The sequence below is a fragment of the Amblyraja radiata genome, chromosome 25 (assembly GCF_010909765.2).
Source record: "Amblyraja radiata isolate CabotCenter1 chromosome 25, sAmbRad1.1.pri, whole genome shotgun sequence".
Taxonomy (NCBI): domain Eukaryota; kingdom Metazoa; phylum Chordata; class Chondrichthyes; order Rajiformes; family Rajidae; genus Amblyraja; species Amblyraja radiata.
The window spans coordinates 24,015,740-24,035,311 of NC_045980.1; the positions used below are offsets into that span (position 1 = coordinate 24,015,740).

Below are 19,572 nucleotides of genomic sequence, written 5' to 3' on the forward strand. Positions count from 1 at the left end.
TACTTCAACACAACACGTCCATGCTGACTTTTTTGCCCATCTACACTAATCCCGAATCATTTATGCCATGTCTATTTAAATGCCTGTCGGTGTCTGAAAAGTAGTCATTGGATCCGACTCCACGACCTCAGCAAATTCCAGATGTCAACCACTGTGTAAAAAAACTCTCGTCAAATCTCCTTTAAAACTCCTACCTCCCACTGTAGACCCACACACTCTTGCTTTTGACACCACACAATGAGAAAAATATTCTAACCATCGTCACTATCTACATCTCTTATAATTTGATATGCCTCGACTCCCCTCTCCCCATCTCCTTCATGAGGGAAAACAAGCCCAGCCTACCCAATTTCTCCCATGTCTAAAGTCCTCCAATCCAGGCAATATCCCGTGAATCTCCAGTGCAACCACATCCTTCCTATAGTGTGACAATCAGAACTGCATGCAACACACTAAGTACTCCAACACCACTCTTTAACCACAGATCCCCCTGGTGAAGTTACTCACACATTGCTGCTGACCAGGGATGGATTTAACAATGAAGGGCCAGCGATAGATTTGTAAAGCAGGATGGTGCGCGACTTGGAGGGAACCTGCAGGTGGTGGCGAGCTCATGCATCTGATGTTTATCCCTCTTGCTGGCAAAGGATGCTGATTTTAGAATGCCCAGCACACTGGTGCTGTCAGAGTAGCCAGGGCAAGTAAATAGGCACTGTGCCTTGGTTGTGAAAGGAAGGAACATTTCTGGTGATAACTGGGGTTTCATTGACTCGGGCTGCTTTGTGCCGGATGGTGCAGAGCTTCCTCGGTATTGTTGGAAATCCACTCATTCAGACATGTGAAGACTATTCCACCGCACTGCTTGTAGACCATGAAAGGCTTTAGGATGTCAAGAGAAGAATTATTTGCTGCAACACACCCAGATTCTGACCTGCTTGGGAAGGCACTGGTCCAGTTAATTAGCGCAGAGATAATTTGGCAACAATAATACCACAAAGTATTGGATAGGTTGTTACTCTTGCCAAAGGTAGTCATTGCCCGACTCATGCTACTGCCATTTCCTAGACAATGCCCGTATCATATTTAGGTGTTGCTTTAATTGATGAGTTGTGAATGGAAATGACCACTTTAATCTTTAGCCAACATCTCTTCTGACCTTAAAGTGAAAGGAAAGTCGTTGCTGAAACAGTTGAAGACGGTTGGGCCTAGGAATAATCCTGACTGCCTTTGACATGGTATAACTCCATCCACCAGAGTGTTTACCCATTGGTTACTTCAGTTTTACCAGGGATCTCTGATGCCACTTTCAGCCAACTGCCTTCTTGATGTCAAGGGCAGTCACTCTCGCCTCACTTCTTAATTCAGCTCTTTGGCCCATGTCATGAGCTTTGGAGACAACTGGTCCAAATCTCAAACTGGGTTATCAATGAGCAGGAATTAAGTATAACTTGGTAAACGGTTGATGGTGCATTTGTTGATGATGATGATATCACTTGGCTGATGATTGAGAATGGGCCAATTCAAGAGCACAGGTTTCAGTAACACAACCAGATCACTGTCGTCTTTGCACGTCCATTGCTCTCCACTGTTTCTTGTTGTAACGTGGTGAATAGAATCGGCTGGGTTCTGCGATAGTACGATTCTCGGGAGGATGCCTAGAATACCTACTTCTGGATCAACAAATGCTTCAGAGTTATCTCGAGCACTCCTGCTGTTGTTAAGATGAGAGTGTTCTTGCAGTCTGCTCATCCTGTGACCCGAGAGATATTATTTTGATGCCTCAGACAACCACAACAGAAGCTTGGGTCAGGGTGTAAGGCTTTGCTTTAAAAATCCAAATAAACTGCACCCTGGTTCCTCATTGCCCACACTGCTAGTTACATCATCAAAAATCTATTACATTTGTCAAACATGATTGTCCTTTCGCAAACCACTTGGATTCTGCTTCAACTTTTTAGGATTTACACAAGTGTTCTATCTACCACTTCTTCAAATATGGACGACAGCAATTTGTCTAGCATTCAACCTGATTAGAGTGATTCAGGCATGAAGTTCTCGGAAAAACAGTATCTAATCAAGAATCAAGAAAGTATTCAAGGATTGAGAGGAATGCCCAATATTGGGATGCGGAAGATTCATATTACTATCCATGTTCCTAAATTGGGAATTTCCAGACTGGGGCCTGTGGTTTACCTCAAGACACGTCAATCTACCTTCTGAAGCCAGTCTCTCAATCCTGCGTATGCTTTCATTTCAAGTCACATTCTGTACAATGTTGCCCTCTATTCATCAGAATTGGATTTGAGTGCTGTTTTCTTTAATGACAGGGGAATGAGGCTTCTTTTTAAATCATCAATAAACAGTGCTGTTAATCCCTCTGATAAAATATCTTAAAACAGAGTTCTTAAACACTTAATTACAAAAAGCTTGCTAGAGCCGTTAGGTTTGGAAAATACCTCAGGACAATTCAATGCTTAGCCTCGAATCAATGGAACACAGCAGCGAGCCAGAAGATATATTGGGAAGAATGACCAGAGCTTAGTCAATGCAATAGGTTCTGAGGTTGAGAGTTTATCAAAGTTTAATTCCCAGATCCCTAAACTAACAATGATATCCAGGACATGGTACATGAACCAATCAGTTACATACCACAAATTCTCAGGCAATCTTTCATCAAATGAACACAAAGACCATATATAAATTAGATGATCAATCACTCTTGCAATGTCAAATGCAACGATCCAGATACAAATTTAGATGTTCCAGAAGAGGAAAACACCGTAGGTCATATTTTGAATCAAATGCAATACCCCAGCAACAGAACTGGATGGAGGCCAGTGACCTGTTTTAAAATTTTAGTCAAGCTTATGTTGTTAGTACTGACAGCAGTAGGTGCTTGAAGGTAGAGCTGAGCCAAGAATGTTTTAATGCTGGCATCATAATGCCCGCACATTGCAACACTCTGGGCCATACCTTGCGTTTCTATGAAAAGAGAAGATGGTCTGATCTTAATTTACAGCCACCCACTCCACTGACAAATGATCTGTCTTGTTATTTGGGCCATTATTGTACTCAACTCTATAGATCTGTATCGTGAAAGTGAACAATGCAAATACTGAGTAGCCACAGAGCTGGCCTCCCACTGTCCTACCTGCTGAATACCAACAAAGGTTCCAATGCTACTGTGTGTACATTTCTAATGAACACAATTCCACAGCTACAATTTGATGTCAGTGCCTTTCAACATAGCAGGCTGACTACATCATAGAGCTAGATATGCAGCATTGAAACAGGCCCTATGGTCCATACCAGCCAGGTTGCCTAACCAACCTAGTCCCACTTCCTATGCCTGGCCCACATTCCTTCAAACCTTTCCTTTCCATCTTGGTTATCTGCTCTGAAAATGCTCAGTACCTACAGTAAGAGAAATAGTTAGGATTTCGATGAAGGATCTTTCAACAAACATGGGAAACACCAACTCCGTTTTCTGTCCGCAGATGCTGCCCGGCTTTAGAATATTCCAGCATTTTTTGTTTTTATTTCAGATTTCCATCATCTGCAGTTTGCTGATTTTCAACCTCAATTATAATAATGACCCACATTTATATAGCACCTTCAATGGGTAAAATTTACCAACTTGCTTCTCAGTTGGGTAATCAGATAAAAATTAAACAAGTCTGTATATGAAATGGTCAATACAGAGGTAGATTTTAATGACTGCATTTCTACTATTTGAAACCCAGCCAAATCAGAGGCACCAACCTGTGTTGGCCAGTACTGGGACCCAATGAGTTGAATAAATGCACAATAGAAAAACAGAGTAGAAATACAGACAGTTGCTCACTTTATCAAAACAAATCTTAACATGTTGTTACCTACATGCCACCACTAGGCACAGAAAAAGATGGCAAGTATCACAGCACATCAATATACAGCAGAAGCATACATTAATTTAATCACCAAGCAACCTATGGATGCTGGATTTACCCTCTCATCAACCCCACTCCCCATCCCGTCACAAACCTAGAAATAACGCACACTTACCCTGCTTGTTGGCCGCCATCCTACCTTTGCAAGAGGCTTAAGGACACTAAATGGCAGGAAGAAATAGAGAAAAGACAGAGGCCAGGTACGGAGCTTGAGTGCGGGCTTGGACATACAGCTCAGCTGGCCTAACCTGCGCCGCAAAGCCAGCTGGGGGAAATGCAACCTGTGGAATCATACATACACAGCTGATCAGGCATGGGGATATCCCAAACACAAATTATAGCCTAAACAGAGCCTCACACACAAACCACACTGCTACACAGCTTGTTCATACTCAATTGCTTTAGTGGTGAGACAAATACAATGTTTTTGAAGTTTCTTGTCACCACTTCACCCAACTATACTTTATCTTATTAAAAAAAAACATGTGCAACTCGGGGAACTTCAGTTGATGAAGCCATGAAGGAGGGTGACAGCTGCACCTCCCTACTGATCTGCAAATCAGTAAAGTTTAACATTGCTTATCGTGATGCTTCTAAAAACCCATCTATTGATCTTCGAGGTTCATATTTACAACCATGTTTCTTTTAATCAGAGGAGCGTGTTCCCAATTTTGAGCAACCTGGCTTAGTTTTCACAAACTTAGCACGATTACCACAAGTAAAGATATTTCTCCTCATCTACAAGCCAACGGCATGAACAATTAAATCTTTAGTTTCAGGTAAGCCGCAACTCCCATCCCCACCTCTCTCTCTCCTAATCTCATGCACATCCTACTTTTTAATCCTCACTTCCAGATCACATTTTCTTTCCCCCCCCCATCTACATTTGTCCATCAACCAAATCTTCCTTCCATTGTGCCCCCTTCCCCTGTTGGTCCCATCTGCTCAGCCTACCTCCCTTATTTTATTCCATGCTTCTCCTTTCCTTGTCCTATTCCATCATCGGCAGCTCTTTGTTGCCTCCACTTAACATCTCCCAGCCTCTGTTACTATCTCCACCTTTTGCTTCCCCACCTGACCCCATCTTCAACCAAACTCTTCTCACTTACCAGCCTTTGCCGCACCCTCCTCACCTCTTTATATTGGCTATTCCCCTCTACACTCTCATTGCAGATCAATATGTCCCCCACAGAAACATCAACTTTCCATTTCCCTCCAAACTGCTGAGTTGTTCCAATAAACTGCTGGTTGTTAAACAAACCACCCCTCATTCTGAAACTGTGCCCTCTGGTCCCAGATCCTCAGTTAGGGGAACGCTCCTCCCTGCATTTAAACTGTCCATTTTTTTTTCTAATCATCTTTGTGATCTCATCTAATTCTTCTATACTCTGGAACAAAAAAGGATGAGTTTGCAAAACTAGTTCCACTCTAAGCATGTATGACTTTGCTCACAATGCTTCTTGCCAACTTTGTGAATCATGTTCTCAAAAAGATTTACTCTACAATATAATAGAAATTCCAGAGATTGTATACAGATTCCATTCCACAATATTGCCTCTATTCTCTTAAAGACAGCACGGTTGGACAATTAAACTAAAATAAGTTTCTTTCTGGCTGAACGCTTCATCAGGTAATTGAGCAGAAGCACAAATCAAACAGACATCCATAAAAATAACCCCCAAATTAATCTATTTGAACCAATTTTGTGGGAGCTAAGTTGGGTTATTCAGAATTTGCAGCTAAGTTTAGTTATTAAAAATGTGGAGCTATTTTCTCTGTTAAATAGCAGGCAGCCCTATAAATGACACAACAAAATGGCATTTCCGCATTTAGGTCAGCATGTGGTCTGAAGCAAATCCTCCATCGACAATAGCATGGAAAGAGTGAGACTGTGCCCAACTATACTCAGCAATGTCAAAGGCTGACCTCAGTTAAGGGTTTCTGAGAAACATTCACCAGAAAATGTGAGTCGTTACCTCTGAACAATGAATGTTAAGAGTTCATTTTAAAGTGCACGAGGCAGTTTTTCTCTTGTTAACAAGTCAGATGCAAGTGGACAAATTCACGATTAGAAAAAAATGAAGAGAAGAGTTGAGAGAAATTAATTCTATTTTTTAAATAGGTAATTAGAATGTGGCAATGCCAACAACACTGGTAAGTGCAGCAAAATACTTGGCAATAAAAGTTATCTTGTCCAAATAGAACAAAACATTTTTAAAGTGACTCAGGAAAAAGGACAGAGAGGAGCTGTACTACACAGTTGCCAAAGCACTTTGTATTGTGAAGCAGTCTCAGTAGTACACCATTTTATATTTAATTACAAGTCAGTCACAGTGGTCCCTTTGCTCCAACTCTTTCCCCCGATCACTATGTTAAAGTTAAGGTTTATTTATTTCTTCCCAGAGTCTTTGATCTGAAAGACTAAACCTTTCTCTTGCCTGAAATTCTGCTCAGATTGATGCATCTTTCTAACTGTTATTGTTTAATTTCTGGTTTTGCGTGTCACTATCTTCACCCAATTTGTTGATTTAATTTATCTAACATTGCTGGCAACAGTTTGGGCTGATTCGAAACATCTCATGAGAGAATGGCTTATCAAGGGATGTGGAGAGTTGCCAGTCTCTGACGCTGTCCAAGGGGTGGAGAGAAAATGCTGAATGGATGCCAGACCCACAGAATTAACAGCATTAACAAAATAGATTCATAGAACCAACACTGGTGCCTAAACAGTTTCTCCTCTACTGAAGGTAATAACCATGCTGTCCTACAGATTTCAGTACCACCCAATTCCACATGAACCTTGAAAGTGAGATTTGGCCACCTAGCTCAAGTCATCTTTGATGACATCCACATGATTACAAATTCTAGCAAACGTTACTGGAACACATTTTGGACTGGGATCCCTAACACACTTCCTCCATTTGCCTAGAAAGGCATGACCAATTATAAAGGGGAAAGGAGTTTTACCCCAGGCCATTTTAGATCCATTGCAAAGCTCGTGAGTTCTGTGGTATGTGTCCATTGTATAAACAGAGACTTTAGTGTAGTCAATGACGACAATGAATGTGTTAATTCAAGTAAGATCCCTTCAGGCTACAATGACTAACACATTATGCCCATAGATAAATTAGAAGCGGTTGGTTAATCCTTCACAAAAGGTGGAACAAATTAGCACCTAGCAGGCAGACTGGCAGTGAAGCACATTGGTGACTGGAATAGGAACAATTATGGGAGTACCATCCCAATTGCCACCCAGTACGGAACTGATCTCTGCTGTTGTTAAAGGTACATTTTTACCAGGAGAAGTAATGGGATGACCTTATCTCTGCTAGCGTGTCAGTGCATGACGAGCAGCTTGCGTGCTGGTACTGGAGAAAGGTGAACACATGGCAGCACATGATTGCTAGGGGCACATATTCCTCGTGCAATAGATCTAGAATTAAAGGGCCATAGTGACAGAATAAAGAAAAGGAGATGAGGAGAGACATCTTCCTTCAGAGAGTTGGGAGATTTTAGGCTTCTCTAACCCCAAGTCATTAAGTAGAAGGATGAAAGATCTTTTTTTGCACTAGTGGGAAAATAAAGGCTTATGGGATCAGGCCTGGAAGGAGAGCAGAGGCCAAATCATATCAGCCATGATCTTATTGAATATCATAATAGACTCGAGTCTACCCATGCGGCTGACTGCTGCTCCTAGTTTTGGGTCGGGATCCTTCTTCAGACCCAAAATCTCATCTATCCATGTTCTCCAGAGATGCTGCCTGACCTGATGAGTTACTCCAGCACTTTGTGACTTCTTATGTTCTCATGTCTTAAGCAAAGGCTAAAGACTATGAATGCCTGCTGTATGAAAGCAGGTGGTCGACACAGTGGGGAAAAACAATGCAACACACATCACTTGGAAACAGCAGTCCCATTTGCAATATCCAGGAACTTTAATAATTAAGTCAATTTAAGGCATGCAGTTTGTAAATGTTGCATGGTGTGATACCAGCGGTAATGGTGAGAAACACTGGACAAGCAGAGAGGCTTATCCACAAGCCCAGAACTGGAAAAATTGGGCTGGGCTAAAAAGGATTTTGACCGTATGATAACAGAATTGCCCAAAGGAAGCTGGAAGATGTTCATTGCTAGAGGGGGACAGGATGTCTCAACAGATAGTCAAATTTTATATACTTCAGTGTGCTATAGGATATGAAATGCATGAACAAACTTTATGTGTGAACTTTACAGGTGGGGCAGGAATAAATGAGCAAGGCATGCAGCAAGAGGGGGGATGAAATAGCCAAGTTTTTAGTCAAGTCAATTTAGTTAAATTTGTCTCAGTTTTGATTCAACAATTTATTTTTTAAATCCAGTGTCAAGCACAACTGCAGACAAGAATATCTTTCCTAGTGCACAACAGGTCAATAATCACAAATAATTTTGTATCAAACATGTGATATTGTACTCATAGCACTGATATCACGCAACTCTCAATCAAATATCTTGAGGATTGGAAGGAAATTAGGTGTTGTACAACCCAGGACACCCAAATCAAAAGCTGCAAGCATCATCTGATGAATGCATTTTGTTTGAGATGCCCTGCCTTGTCCTCAAATGGTTAAATTATCAAGTGGCCAGGGAAATGAACTCGGAGCAATGCAGTTTGATTGAGGAGCCAAGTTTTATGAAAGAACCCCAGTTGGGGTAACATGTTGGGTCTAATGTCTGAACATTTTAAATATCTAACAACCTGTAGGACAGACCAACGGGCAGTGACAAAGCAGTGCACACTCTCCATCTTAGAGGATTTTCTTGTCAGGGAGGGTACGGCATCTTAATGAGAGGAACCAAGATTGTTCTTCAAACAAAATGTTGATGCAATCATGCCAGAATCGCGAGTGCGAAATGTATGCAGATCTCCCTGATTAGCCCACACAATAGCGAGGCTCTTTAATTCTCCCATTTAATTCTGTATTCTTCTTTGTGACATCCTGTACATTTCCATGACAGATGGGGTGTATTTACTCCTCCCCTATTTTTGATTAGTACATACAGTAACATTGTTCTGAATTATTTAAAATTTTTAAAAATAAAACTTCCATCATCTACATTACTGCTGCCATCTTTGTAACACCTTGCTCAACTACTGAGAGGAAAGCCAACATCACTCACCAGAAACGCACCATCTCTGTGCCTGGCTGGCACACTGCGCATTTGCCGTGCACTCTGATTTAACCGCGCTTCCCCAAACACGAGCCATCTCCCTCCCTCCCCTCTCCACTGCAGAGAGTACCCGGCCAATCATCAGCAAGTAGCATCACTGCATAAAAACACCAATCACCCGCTCCTGCATCTCCTCAGCATCCAAACTCACAGCTTTACAAGCAATGAATCACAGCTCTCCTGCCGGCACCATCATCCCAGCAATACCTGACAGACCCTCCCCTTTCCTCCCTTAACCCCCTCACCTCCAACCCCCAAACAACCTAAGAGCACTTCGCCCTCAGCAATCAAATGGCAACCCCCCCCTCCTCCATTCCCTTCCTCCCTCTTTTGAGATACCTGAATATGGATCTCCCTCCCACCTCGAACATTGATTAAAAGCTGCTATCTTGCCTTCCCACTTTGCCCCATTCCACACCACAGATAAACAGAATATCTTGTAGGTACCTCTCCCTTTCCAGGAATCTCCACTCAGTTCTCCAAACTCACCCTTCTTCAACTGGGTCACTTGTAACCAACCCCTCTAGCATCTTCTCTTGTCCCAGCGGCCTGAGCTGCAGTTAATGTGCTCAACCTCTATCACAGATGCCTCCTGCCAATGCCAGTCTCTTCCTTCCCACCTCCTCTCATCTCACTCCCCCCCCCCCCCCCCATTCGAAGAGGAACCTGCCCTTCATAACTCCTGCGAAGACACACCCCGTCTTCTAAATAACTTTAGCTGATGCTGGAGTGCTCACCTCTCCTGCCCAGATAACCCATACGACAGCCTCCACTTCCCTGTCTCTTGCCCGGGTGTCACTAGACTACGACCAGCCCCCCACGGCCTTGTCCGGCCCGGCTGACCTCTCCTCCCTCCTCCGGCCTGGCCCAGTTGACCCCCACGGACGCCGGGCAGCCCGCGGTGTTTCCTAAACTCTCCCCGCGGGGCGGGCCGTCCCTCCTGCTCGGATAATCCGCTCTAGGCCTCTGCCTCCGCCTCCCACCACCCCATCCCCGGCTGATTACTGTCGCTCGGGCCGGCCCCACCGATCAGCGGACGGGAGAGAGATGAGGAGGTTTGCTCCCGAGTACCTGAAGCGCGCCTGCCTGCTAGCGGCGGCCCCGTTAGACGCCAGCGAGCCGCCGGCCTGCTGCTGCTCTGCCGGCCTTGCATCGGTGCGGTGGGCCCTCCGGACGCGATTGTCAACCCCGTGCAGGTTATAACAGGCAGCGGTATTCGGTAAAGGTTTGCGACATCTCACCATTTCCCTCCCTTCTGCGCCGCCGGCCGCCCCTGCAGCAGCGGGCTCGACAGGCACATGACCGGAGACAGCAGCCCGGCTCCCGGCGCCCCGCCCCCGCTGTCCCCCTGAAGCACCGCCTGGCCCCTCCCCTCCCCTCCCCTCCCCTCTCCTCTCACCCACCGCCTGGCAGCAGCAATGATAATAGCAGGTAACGGGACTGCTGGCACAGAGTATGCTTTTACAATGGAGACAGTGAGCGTTCAAGGCCAAGTCCTGTTAGAGTGAAGGGCAAAGCTGGCAGAATTAGCGAACCCTGACTGAAAAGAGATATTGAAGATCTGGTGAGGAAAGAGGAAGCACAGCTGACAGATCAAATACAGGCTGCAGGGATAGACGTGAATCCCTTGGGGAGGACAACAGTCTGGAGTCCTTCAGCGTATCTGGAGAAAAAAAATAGGTCCGTTTCAGGACAAAACCCTTCGGGCTACTTGAGGTTCAGAACAAATCAGAGCCGCACCAATGACCAAGGAAAGGAGTAGACCACCATGGTCGATGGTCCAGCTGTGGAAGTGGTGATAACGAGGGGATATATGGATGCGAACAGTGGAACTGGCAGGATGACTAGGATGGGGGGAGGGGCCTCCACTGCTGAACATGGAGGGGCAGAGTCTGGCTGGGACATCCCTCATGCAAGGGAATAGATATCACACCAGGGGAGCACGAGTGGCAAGGGTGTTGTTTAAAGACGCGTGCAAACACTATCGTGTATGACACGACTGAATATGTAGATGCTCAGAAGGTCTCAAGATTTTTTGTTTTCTATATGTTTTATTTATTCTTTGTTTTTTTTGGGAAAAATGGGAAAAATGATAAAGGAATCCATGAAAAAAAGAGTCCGGGGGAAAGATGTTGTTTCCTGCAGTAATCCTAATACTGCTGCCTAATACCCAATACCTAATCCGCTGCTATAGATGTCAGCTGCTCTACATCAGTGAGACCAAGCGTAGGCTTGGCAATCGCTTCGCCGAACACCTCCGCTCGGCTCGCAATAACCAACCTGATCTCCCGGTGGCTCAGCACTTCAACTACCCCTCCCATTCCGAATCCGGCCTTTCTGTCCTGGGCCTCCTCCATGGCCAGAGTGAGGACCACCGTAAATTGGAGCAGCAGCACCTCATATTTCGCTTGGGCAGTTTGCACCCGAGCGGTATGAACATTGACTTCTCTAATTTCAGGTAGTCCCTACTTTCACCTCCCATTCTCAGCTCTCCCTCAGCCCACTGGCTCCACCTCTTCCTTTCTTCTTCCCGCCCCCCTCACATCAGACTGAAGAAGGGTCTCGACCCGAAACGCTGCCTATTTCCTTCGCTCCATAGTTGCTGCCTCACCCGCTGAGTTTCTCCAGCATTTTTGTCTACCTTCGATTTTCTAGCATCTGCAGTTCCTTCTTAAACATCCTAACACCATTGTCTCTTAAGAGCACAGTCCAACAGTTTCACTGCAGGGAAACACTTCTATTGACAAGCAATCACTTCTATTGACTCTTGTGCAATGATAACCTATTAAACAATGTAACATACAGCCTTTATTTTTAGCTTGCAGTAACAAAAATAAAATTATAGCTAATAAAAAGACCTTTGTTTTTGAAAATCCTGCATGAAAAATAACTTTGTTATTGCAAGTCTGAAACTTTCTAGCCCCTCCAACTCTCTTCCCCATTGATGCAATTGTTCTTAAAACACAATTTTCTATATAACAAGGTTTCTCAGGACGCATCAACCACATTATAGCAGAACACTCCGTATTAGGGAAATGAATGACTTGCATTTATACAGCACCTTCACATTTCTTGCAATACATCATAAACCCCTTAAAAATCAATGAGATACTGTAAATTTGTTCCAGGGCTTAACAGTATCAACCCTCAGATGGGGCCTGACCTGCTGAATAAATACAGCATTTTTTGTTTTTATTTCAAAAATCTCAGTAATTTTCAATAAAATTTCGATTTGATTTACCGAAGAACAACAGTTAAAAATAGTATCAGAATATAATATCACCATAGTAGTACAGAAAATAGTCACAGTACTGCAACACACAAACAAGCCCTTCAACCCAACTGGTCCTTGCATTCCAAGATGTCTCAAGATGCTACTTTGCCTGCAGCAAGTAGCACCGAGACAAGTAGCACTGAGACAATGAACCGATTATCTGTTTTTGAAATGTTGATGAAAAAGTATTAGCCAGGATAACAGAGAGAACATCACTACTCTTTTTTGCTTATCAACCATTACACCTGTGCTCGCTCGTCTCTTGGTCAAGCCACATTGATTTTAGAATCGTCATCTCCACTGTCAAATCCCTCTATGGACACCTCCCCAGTTCTTCTCAGCCGAACAACCTCAAGACATCTAATCCTCTAAATGAGGCCGTGAGCATTCATGATTTTAAATACTCCACCAATGACCACTAAGACTTGAAGCTCTGGAATTTCCTCCCAACATCCTCAGTCTCTCTATTTGTCTTTTCTAATTTAAGATACTATTGAGCCATGCTCTTGGTTGCCTAATTTAAGCTGCAACATTACATTTTGTTTGGTAAGGTATCTTTGGACAGTTAATTATGCACAGACAACATATAAAAATGAGGAGTGGGTGTTGGCACAAGGGGCACGAGCAGTGGCTATCAACACAGCACAACCCTTTGGCATGAGTGGCACCCTTTGACATGGGCGGCAAACAATGGTAGTCAAATTATCGGGCAGCCATCAAGAGATACATCAGAGCTGCGATTTCACTGTCGATCCCACTCATCAGCAAAGATGGCCTTGTCTGATCAAAAGACACAACACAGCTTCTCGCATGGCTCAAGAACATCCAGCCTTATTGACCCCCTGATGCTTGGTGAGAATGAGTGAGTGATTCCACACACACCAGGCTTTAACCTAGGTACACAAAATTGCTGGAGGAACTCAGCGGGTGCAGCAGCATCTATGGAGCGAAGGAAATAGGCGACGTTTCGGGCCGAAACCCTTCTTCAGACTTTAACCTTCTTGTTTGTGTTTCGATATTACACCACTCAGTGCATTTACTGTTATGAAAGATTTCCCCTAGTTGGGCTCATTCCATCAATTCCTTCCTCTCCTTTTGAGTCATCAACTGTCGTTGGGATTGTGTCCCTGGAACCATGCTCATTCTGTGCGGGAGAGCCCAGACGGGGAAGGCCAGCAGATTATTTTGCTATGGTCAAATAGCCATGTGACAATCTCTCAACTGCACATTAGAGAAACCTTCGCAATAGCAAGGCATTCAAATTCATTATTTATCAATAACATTTACACCTTTACATCAATGACTGGAAACTGCTTTGAACTATTTGATACAGGTATAAAACGTCTTTTTTTATAAACATAAGTGGAGGCACTCAGCAAAGAAGGTGCAAGGTCGTACAAACAGTAATATGTTTCAGTGATGTTGGCAGAGGGTAAATATTAGTCAGAACAAGGAGAACTGCCCCGCTCTGAATCATAGATGGAGTCTTCAGATGGTTTCATTTCAACTAAAAGACTGTGCAGCAACATTGTAATAGTGTGCTAAAATATCAGACTAGGTTAAAGATCCTTCCCTAACCCAGGAGTATGAAACTTAAAATATTTTCCCATTCCTAATCTCATGAGTAATTAACCAAGGGTTGCGAAGAATAAATTTTGAATGCCTTGTTAAATAGCTCAGTCTTTCAAAATCGTGACATCCGAACAGACACCAAAATATTAGTGTACAAGGCAGTGGTGATTCCATAAAAACAACGGAACGTAGACCATCGTCCTCGACCTCGAGGGGTAGCCACGACGCAACGATTGTGTACATGTTGAAGAAAGGTCTCAACCCAAAACGTCACCCATTCCTTCTCTCCAGATATGCTGCCTGTCCCGCTGAGTTACTCCAGCTTTTGTGTCTATCTTTGGTTTAAACCAGCATCTGCAGTTCCTTCTTACACATGTTCACCACAGTCAGTGTGTAGCACAACAAATTAAACAATGATTTCTCCTTAGGAGTATCATGTGTAGGGTCAAATAGAGAGTAATTCAGCACTCATTACAGAGTTATACTCCATAATCAAATGTAAGACTTAGTTCCATGATGTGGCTAGTGTGCACTGGGCAATTCACTCCCCTTTAAAACTAGCAAAAATGACTTCCAGATATGTTCAGTGGATTCCGAGCACCATAAAGGTACTCATTAGTGTTTGACAATGCACATACCATACACTTCAAATCACGGTCCAGACTAAACAGTACTTTAGACCTTGTATTCCAGACTGCAAATGGCAGACGCATTGATTCAGAGGTTGTTATTTCTGACTGTCTTTATCTGTGCCCTGTAATCAAGCGAAAACTTATTTGCATGAAGTATATTTAATCAAACTGCATTTCTGTTACTGTATACTTAGAGGGCATGTTTTCTGCAAGGAATTTGATTCTTAGATTTGGTGGTATAAGATGGTCGTTTCACCTAATGACAATGGATGAAAACTTTGGTTCACCTCTGCGTACTCGACTACTCTGCCTATTAAACACACTTTAAAATAGGAAACACTTTAAAAACACTTTAAAATAGGAAACAGTGGGAACAGATGTAGAAATATAAATACTGAATTAAGTCAGCAACATATAAAGGTGTTTTCGCTAGAAACTCAAAGGATAATTATTACAGGGAAAGGAATGTTTCCTCAGCTGCAAATCACATTCCTATTTGCACTTTGCAGTTTGCAGTGTCATAAAGCACCATTTAAGCAGTCCCTCAGGATAATGGATGACCCGTTTCCATTGTGCAGAGGACTTGAGATGCCTCTACGTAAATTATTTCAATGTCGGATGGTTATTGAGCATCAACTGAACTCCCACACAGTTTTGACAGAGCACAGTCCTGGTCTAACGGCAAAAGAGGTCTGATATGTTGGAGACTTATATGTTGAACCTAAGACTTTTGCCTCCATCACAGTGAGGAGATGTTGGGTGGACTCACTGTGGTGGATGTTAATATGTGTTTATTGTTGTGTTGTTTTTATTGTATTGTATTGTATGTATGACTGCTTCAATTTCGTTCAGACTTCGGTCTGAATGACAATAAAGGTTATCTAATCTAATCTATCTAATATCCATGCACCTATCCAAAAGTCACAATGCCACTATATTATCAGCGTCCACCAGCACCTCCAGCAGTGTGTTCCTGGGACATACCACCCTATGTGTAAAAAACCTGCCCTATACATCTTCCTTTATACTTTGCCCCTCTCACCTTAAAGATATGCCCTCTGGTATTGGATATTTCCATCCTGGGAAAAAGGCTCTGACCATCTACCCTATCTGTGCCTCTCATAATTTTATATACTTCTATTAGATCTCCCCTCAACCTCCGGTGTTCCAAAGAAAACAATCCAAGTCTGTCCAACCTCTCTGTAACTAATACCCACTAAATGCAGGCACAATTATGGGAAACCTCCTCTGCACTCTTTTCAAAGTTTCCACAACCCACCTATAATTGGGGAAGCAGAATTATATGCGATATTCCTATGAAGCTGCATAATGACTTTCTGAATTTATATACAGTGTTCGGACCAATGAAGGCAAGAATATACCTTTTTTACCACTCAATCTCCTTGTGCATAAACCAATAAATTTGATTTGAACTTCCTTTCGCGCTTATATTGATTGAGCTTTATCTGTTTGTGTAGGAAAGAACTGCAGATGCTGGTTTAAATCAAAGGTAGACAAAATGCTGGAGTAACTCAGCGGGACAGGCAACATCTCTGGAGAGAAGGAATGGGTGACATTTTGGGTTGAGACCCTTCTTCAGACCTTTAATTGTTATTTGTCTCAATCACTCCCGACGTTGTGAATCGAGTGTTCTTTACCACCAATTGAAGCTTCTCCTGAATTCCCCATTGGATTTATTAATTATGTCACAAATTTAAAGTGAGAGGGGGAATGTTTAAAGGAGGTTTGAGGCAAGATTTAATTAAAACCGAGAATGAAAGGTACCTGAAATACGCCACCAAGGGAAGCAGAAGTAGATATAAGAGCAGCATTTAAGAGGTATTTAAACAGACATATGAAGAGGCAGGATAATAGAGTACTGACCATGTGCAGGCTATTTTAAAGTGTCGCCATGGTCAGTTCCATGTTCTAAATATGATCTTCTGGCCTCAGGTTATACTAATAGAGGAAACTCTTTTTACGCTCTTTTAAATCTTATATAAGTTTACTGCATAATTTCCTTTATAAAAAACAAAAAATGTTATGTGTCCATCTGCTCAACATTTCCTCTTGGATCTAAACTCTCAGTTCGGCTAATATTTTTACACTTGATCCAGAGTCTCTTATTGCCTTTAGCGGGGACCAGGAGGCGACCCTGGACTTCAAGTTTAATTAAACCATGCAACCATATATTTATCATTGCATTTCTTGTCAAGTTTGCTATATATATAGGCAGTATTTCTTTATACTTGTGCCCTCTGCTTTATTCAGTCACATTTTCCCAAGGCAGTCTCATGAGTCCCAGCAAATATATTATCCTTTACTAATCTATTCTGCATGTTTATCAATGCACAAGCCAACAAGATGGCTTCTCAGCTTTGTTTAGAAACTGTGTAGTATACCCTTCAGACACCACAACCAACCCTCACCCTACTATGTACTTGCAATCCTCCTTCTCCATCCACTACACTTGTCTAATTAAATACAAGAGTGTTTACATAGGGAGTATTTAATTTGTACATACTATTTTTAACATAACTAGAAATTTTCCTGAATTGTCATTAAATCTTTATTGGTTAATCACCAATTTCAGCCAATTAAACTGCAGTTTACTGCCAACTGGAATTTGTTTCCTATCTCTGAATAACTTCTGCAGAAAGGAAACTTACCGGTAATCCTGACAGCATATACAGTCTTGGCCCTGTATCTTCATTCTGCTCACTAACAATTAATATCTCAGAAAAGAACCGCTTTCAAAATATAAGGGCAAGACTTTTCAAATTAGTCAAAGTCTACCAAACACTTGCTGAATTTTCCTTCAAATTAAGTTAGCATCTTGAGTATTTTACTTGAATTTTTGCACATTCAGTTACAACTTTACTCGGAAGGATGGATATTCATTAGACGATTTCAGGACAAGTCCCCATTACACTACATTTTCAAACTGTATAAGCGAGTTCGGTATTCTGAAAAATGCAAGGAATCATGGGATTTGTCAAAGATCATTCACCATAAAGAAAAAGCAGACAAAGTGCTGGCTGAAGAAACTGTGTATAAATTCTTATCTTTATTCATTATTTATGTGTAAAAATATATTTAATCGGAGAGACGGGAGTACCGTGTGGTCACATTATAGGAAAATTAATGTATTCCAGACTGGAACACAACGATGATAGTTTCCGAGTCGAATTTCACTATTCTGCTAATCTCAAGGCAATGGAATTCTTCAGCCTCATCTATGAATACGAATGAGCAATGAAATTCTCGATTCCAGAGAGACCCCTATAAATGGTCAACTCCTCATCCCCCCAAAGGACCAGGTAACGGGAGAGCGGGGTGTAAGAGCGAGAGAGAGGGGGCAGATGCGAGTGGGAGACGGGAGAGCATGCACACAGATCCGCGCCTCATCCGCAGCCAGGGTCGAACCCGGGTCCCTGGCGCCACAAGCGCTGCCGAACCGCCAATGGCCCACCTCCACCCCCCCTCGAGTGTCCCATCCCCGCCCGGGGGTGGCCGGAGACGTCCAGGGTGGTCCTGGACCGATGACACCAGGCCCACAGCCAGCGCAGAGAAGAAGCGCCAACCCCAGCTCAAATCCGCTTCTCCCACCGGACTGACGACACCAGTGGCCCCATCTCCAGCCCAACCCCGCTCCAACTCCCAAGGAATTTCCTCCCCAGTGGGCCAGGGACTGCTACCGGCGCCGGCGAAGCGCTGCAGCAACTCAGCTGCCTGCCGCCCCCTGACAGGGACGGGACATCCGGGAGGGAATGGGAACGGCCCAGCAGCAACTCAACAGCGCCCACAGCGCCGGAGATCCCGGCCCAACCCCGACCACGGACGAGCACAATCGCGCTCACTCACTGAAGCATCAAGCAATAAAAACGACAAAATAATCTTAGCTTTTATCAAAGGAACAAAAAATACAACTAATTCATAGTTGGAAAGCAGTATTTTCTTACCTAGAAGAATCAAAGCTGGAAAAAACAGAAGAAATTAAGGCGTATATGTACAGCGCTCCACTGCTTTCCAGCAATATTTATGCATAGTGACCTTTGACCTGGGCATGTGCAGTCAAAATCAAAGATTATAGCTCCTCTATAACCTTTGGTCAAAATACCGAACTCGCTTATTCACACTTGCGAAATCCCATTTGGACTCTTTAGAAACTAGTATTATATTGTTTCAAATTTTAGAAGATAATGGGTTAAAAGCAGACAAATACTGCAATTAGCCAGTTCCAGGAAGTGGCAACATTATTTAATGCCTGCTTGGGGTTAGTGTAGCAAATGTCAAATCATTCAAACTGAGATCCATTTCCTTTATTGGAACCGTCTACACTCTCAAGAATGACAAAAACATTTATAGCATTCTTGTCACAACTAGAAATTTTACGTGATATGGGGAAACAGAGGCACTTACATCTGATCAAGGAAGTAGAAAATTGTCACATGCATCAGGAATGGAACAATAAAATTCTTACTTGTTTTTACAGGCACATTACCGCAACAACACAACTAATAAATATACAAAAGTCACTAATTATCGGTTATAGTAGGTAACCAGACCACAATAGTGCAAGCCAAAGCAACCTACACAGAAAGTCCATAGTAGGTCGTTGCTGAGGTAGGGCCGTGGTTAAGGGTGTATAGTGTGGTTCAATAATCTGATATTTGATGGGAAGCTGTTCCTGAACCTGGAGGTAACAGTTCTCATTCTGCTGTTCCATATTCCTCAGGGTAGCAGCGAGATGAGAGCGTGGCCAGGGTGGTGTGGGTATTTTTTTAATTATTATTATTATTAAACTTTATTTCAGACTCAAGGTCCAGACAAGAGATGACATTACATAATACATTGCATATAAAAACATCATAAAAATACATATAAAAGCTTAGTATATTACTTATAAGAGCATCATAAATTATACACAAAAACACAGTACAGAATATACAGAATA

The 19,572-nt window shown here is 42.9% G+C and overlaps 1 protein-coding gene across 8 annotated transcripts in view; it reads right to left on the reverse strand.

Annotated features, from left to right (window-relative positions):
- The window catches only part of pisd (phosphatidylserine decarboxylase), an 85,810-nt gene that overhangs the window by 13,816 nt on the left and 52,422 nt on the right, over nucleotides 1–19,572 (reverse strand). For 2 of the 8 annotated variants that reach the window (XM_033043494.1, XM_033043493.1), the window contains one exon: nucleotides 4,045–4,210. The exons of 2 other annotated variants lie outside the window; for them this stretch is intronic. In XM_033043494.1, coding sequence (XP_032899385.1) covers nucleotides 4,045–4,158 — 114 coding nt within the window. In that variant the 5' untranslated portion in view covers nucleotides 4,159–4,210. Of the gene's footprint in view, nucleotides 1–4,044; nucleotides 4,211–9,086; nucleotides 9,151–10,208; nucleotides 10,467–19,572 lie in introns of those variants that run through there. 4 more of the 8 variants (XM_033043491.1, XM_033043487.1, XM_033043488.1 and 1 more) reach the window with 4 other exon arrangements.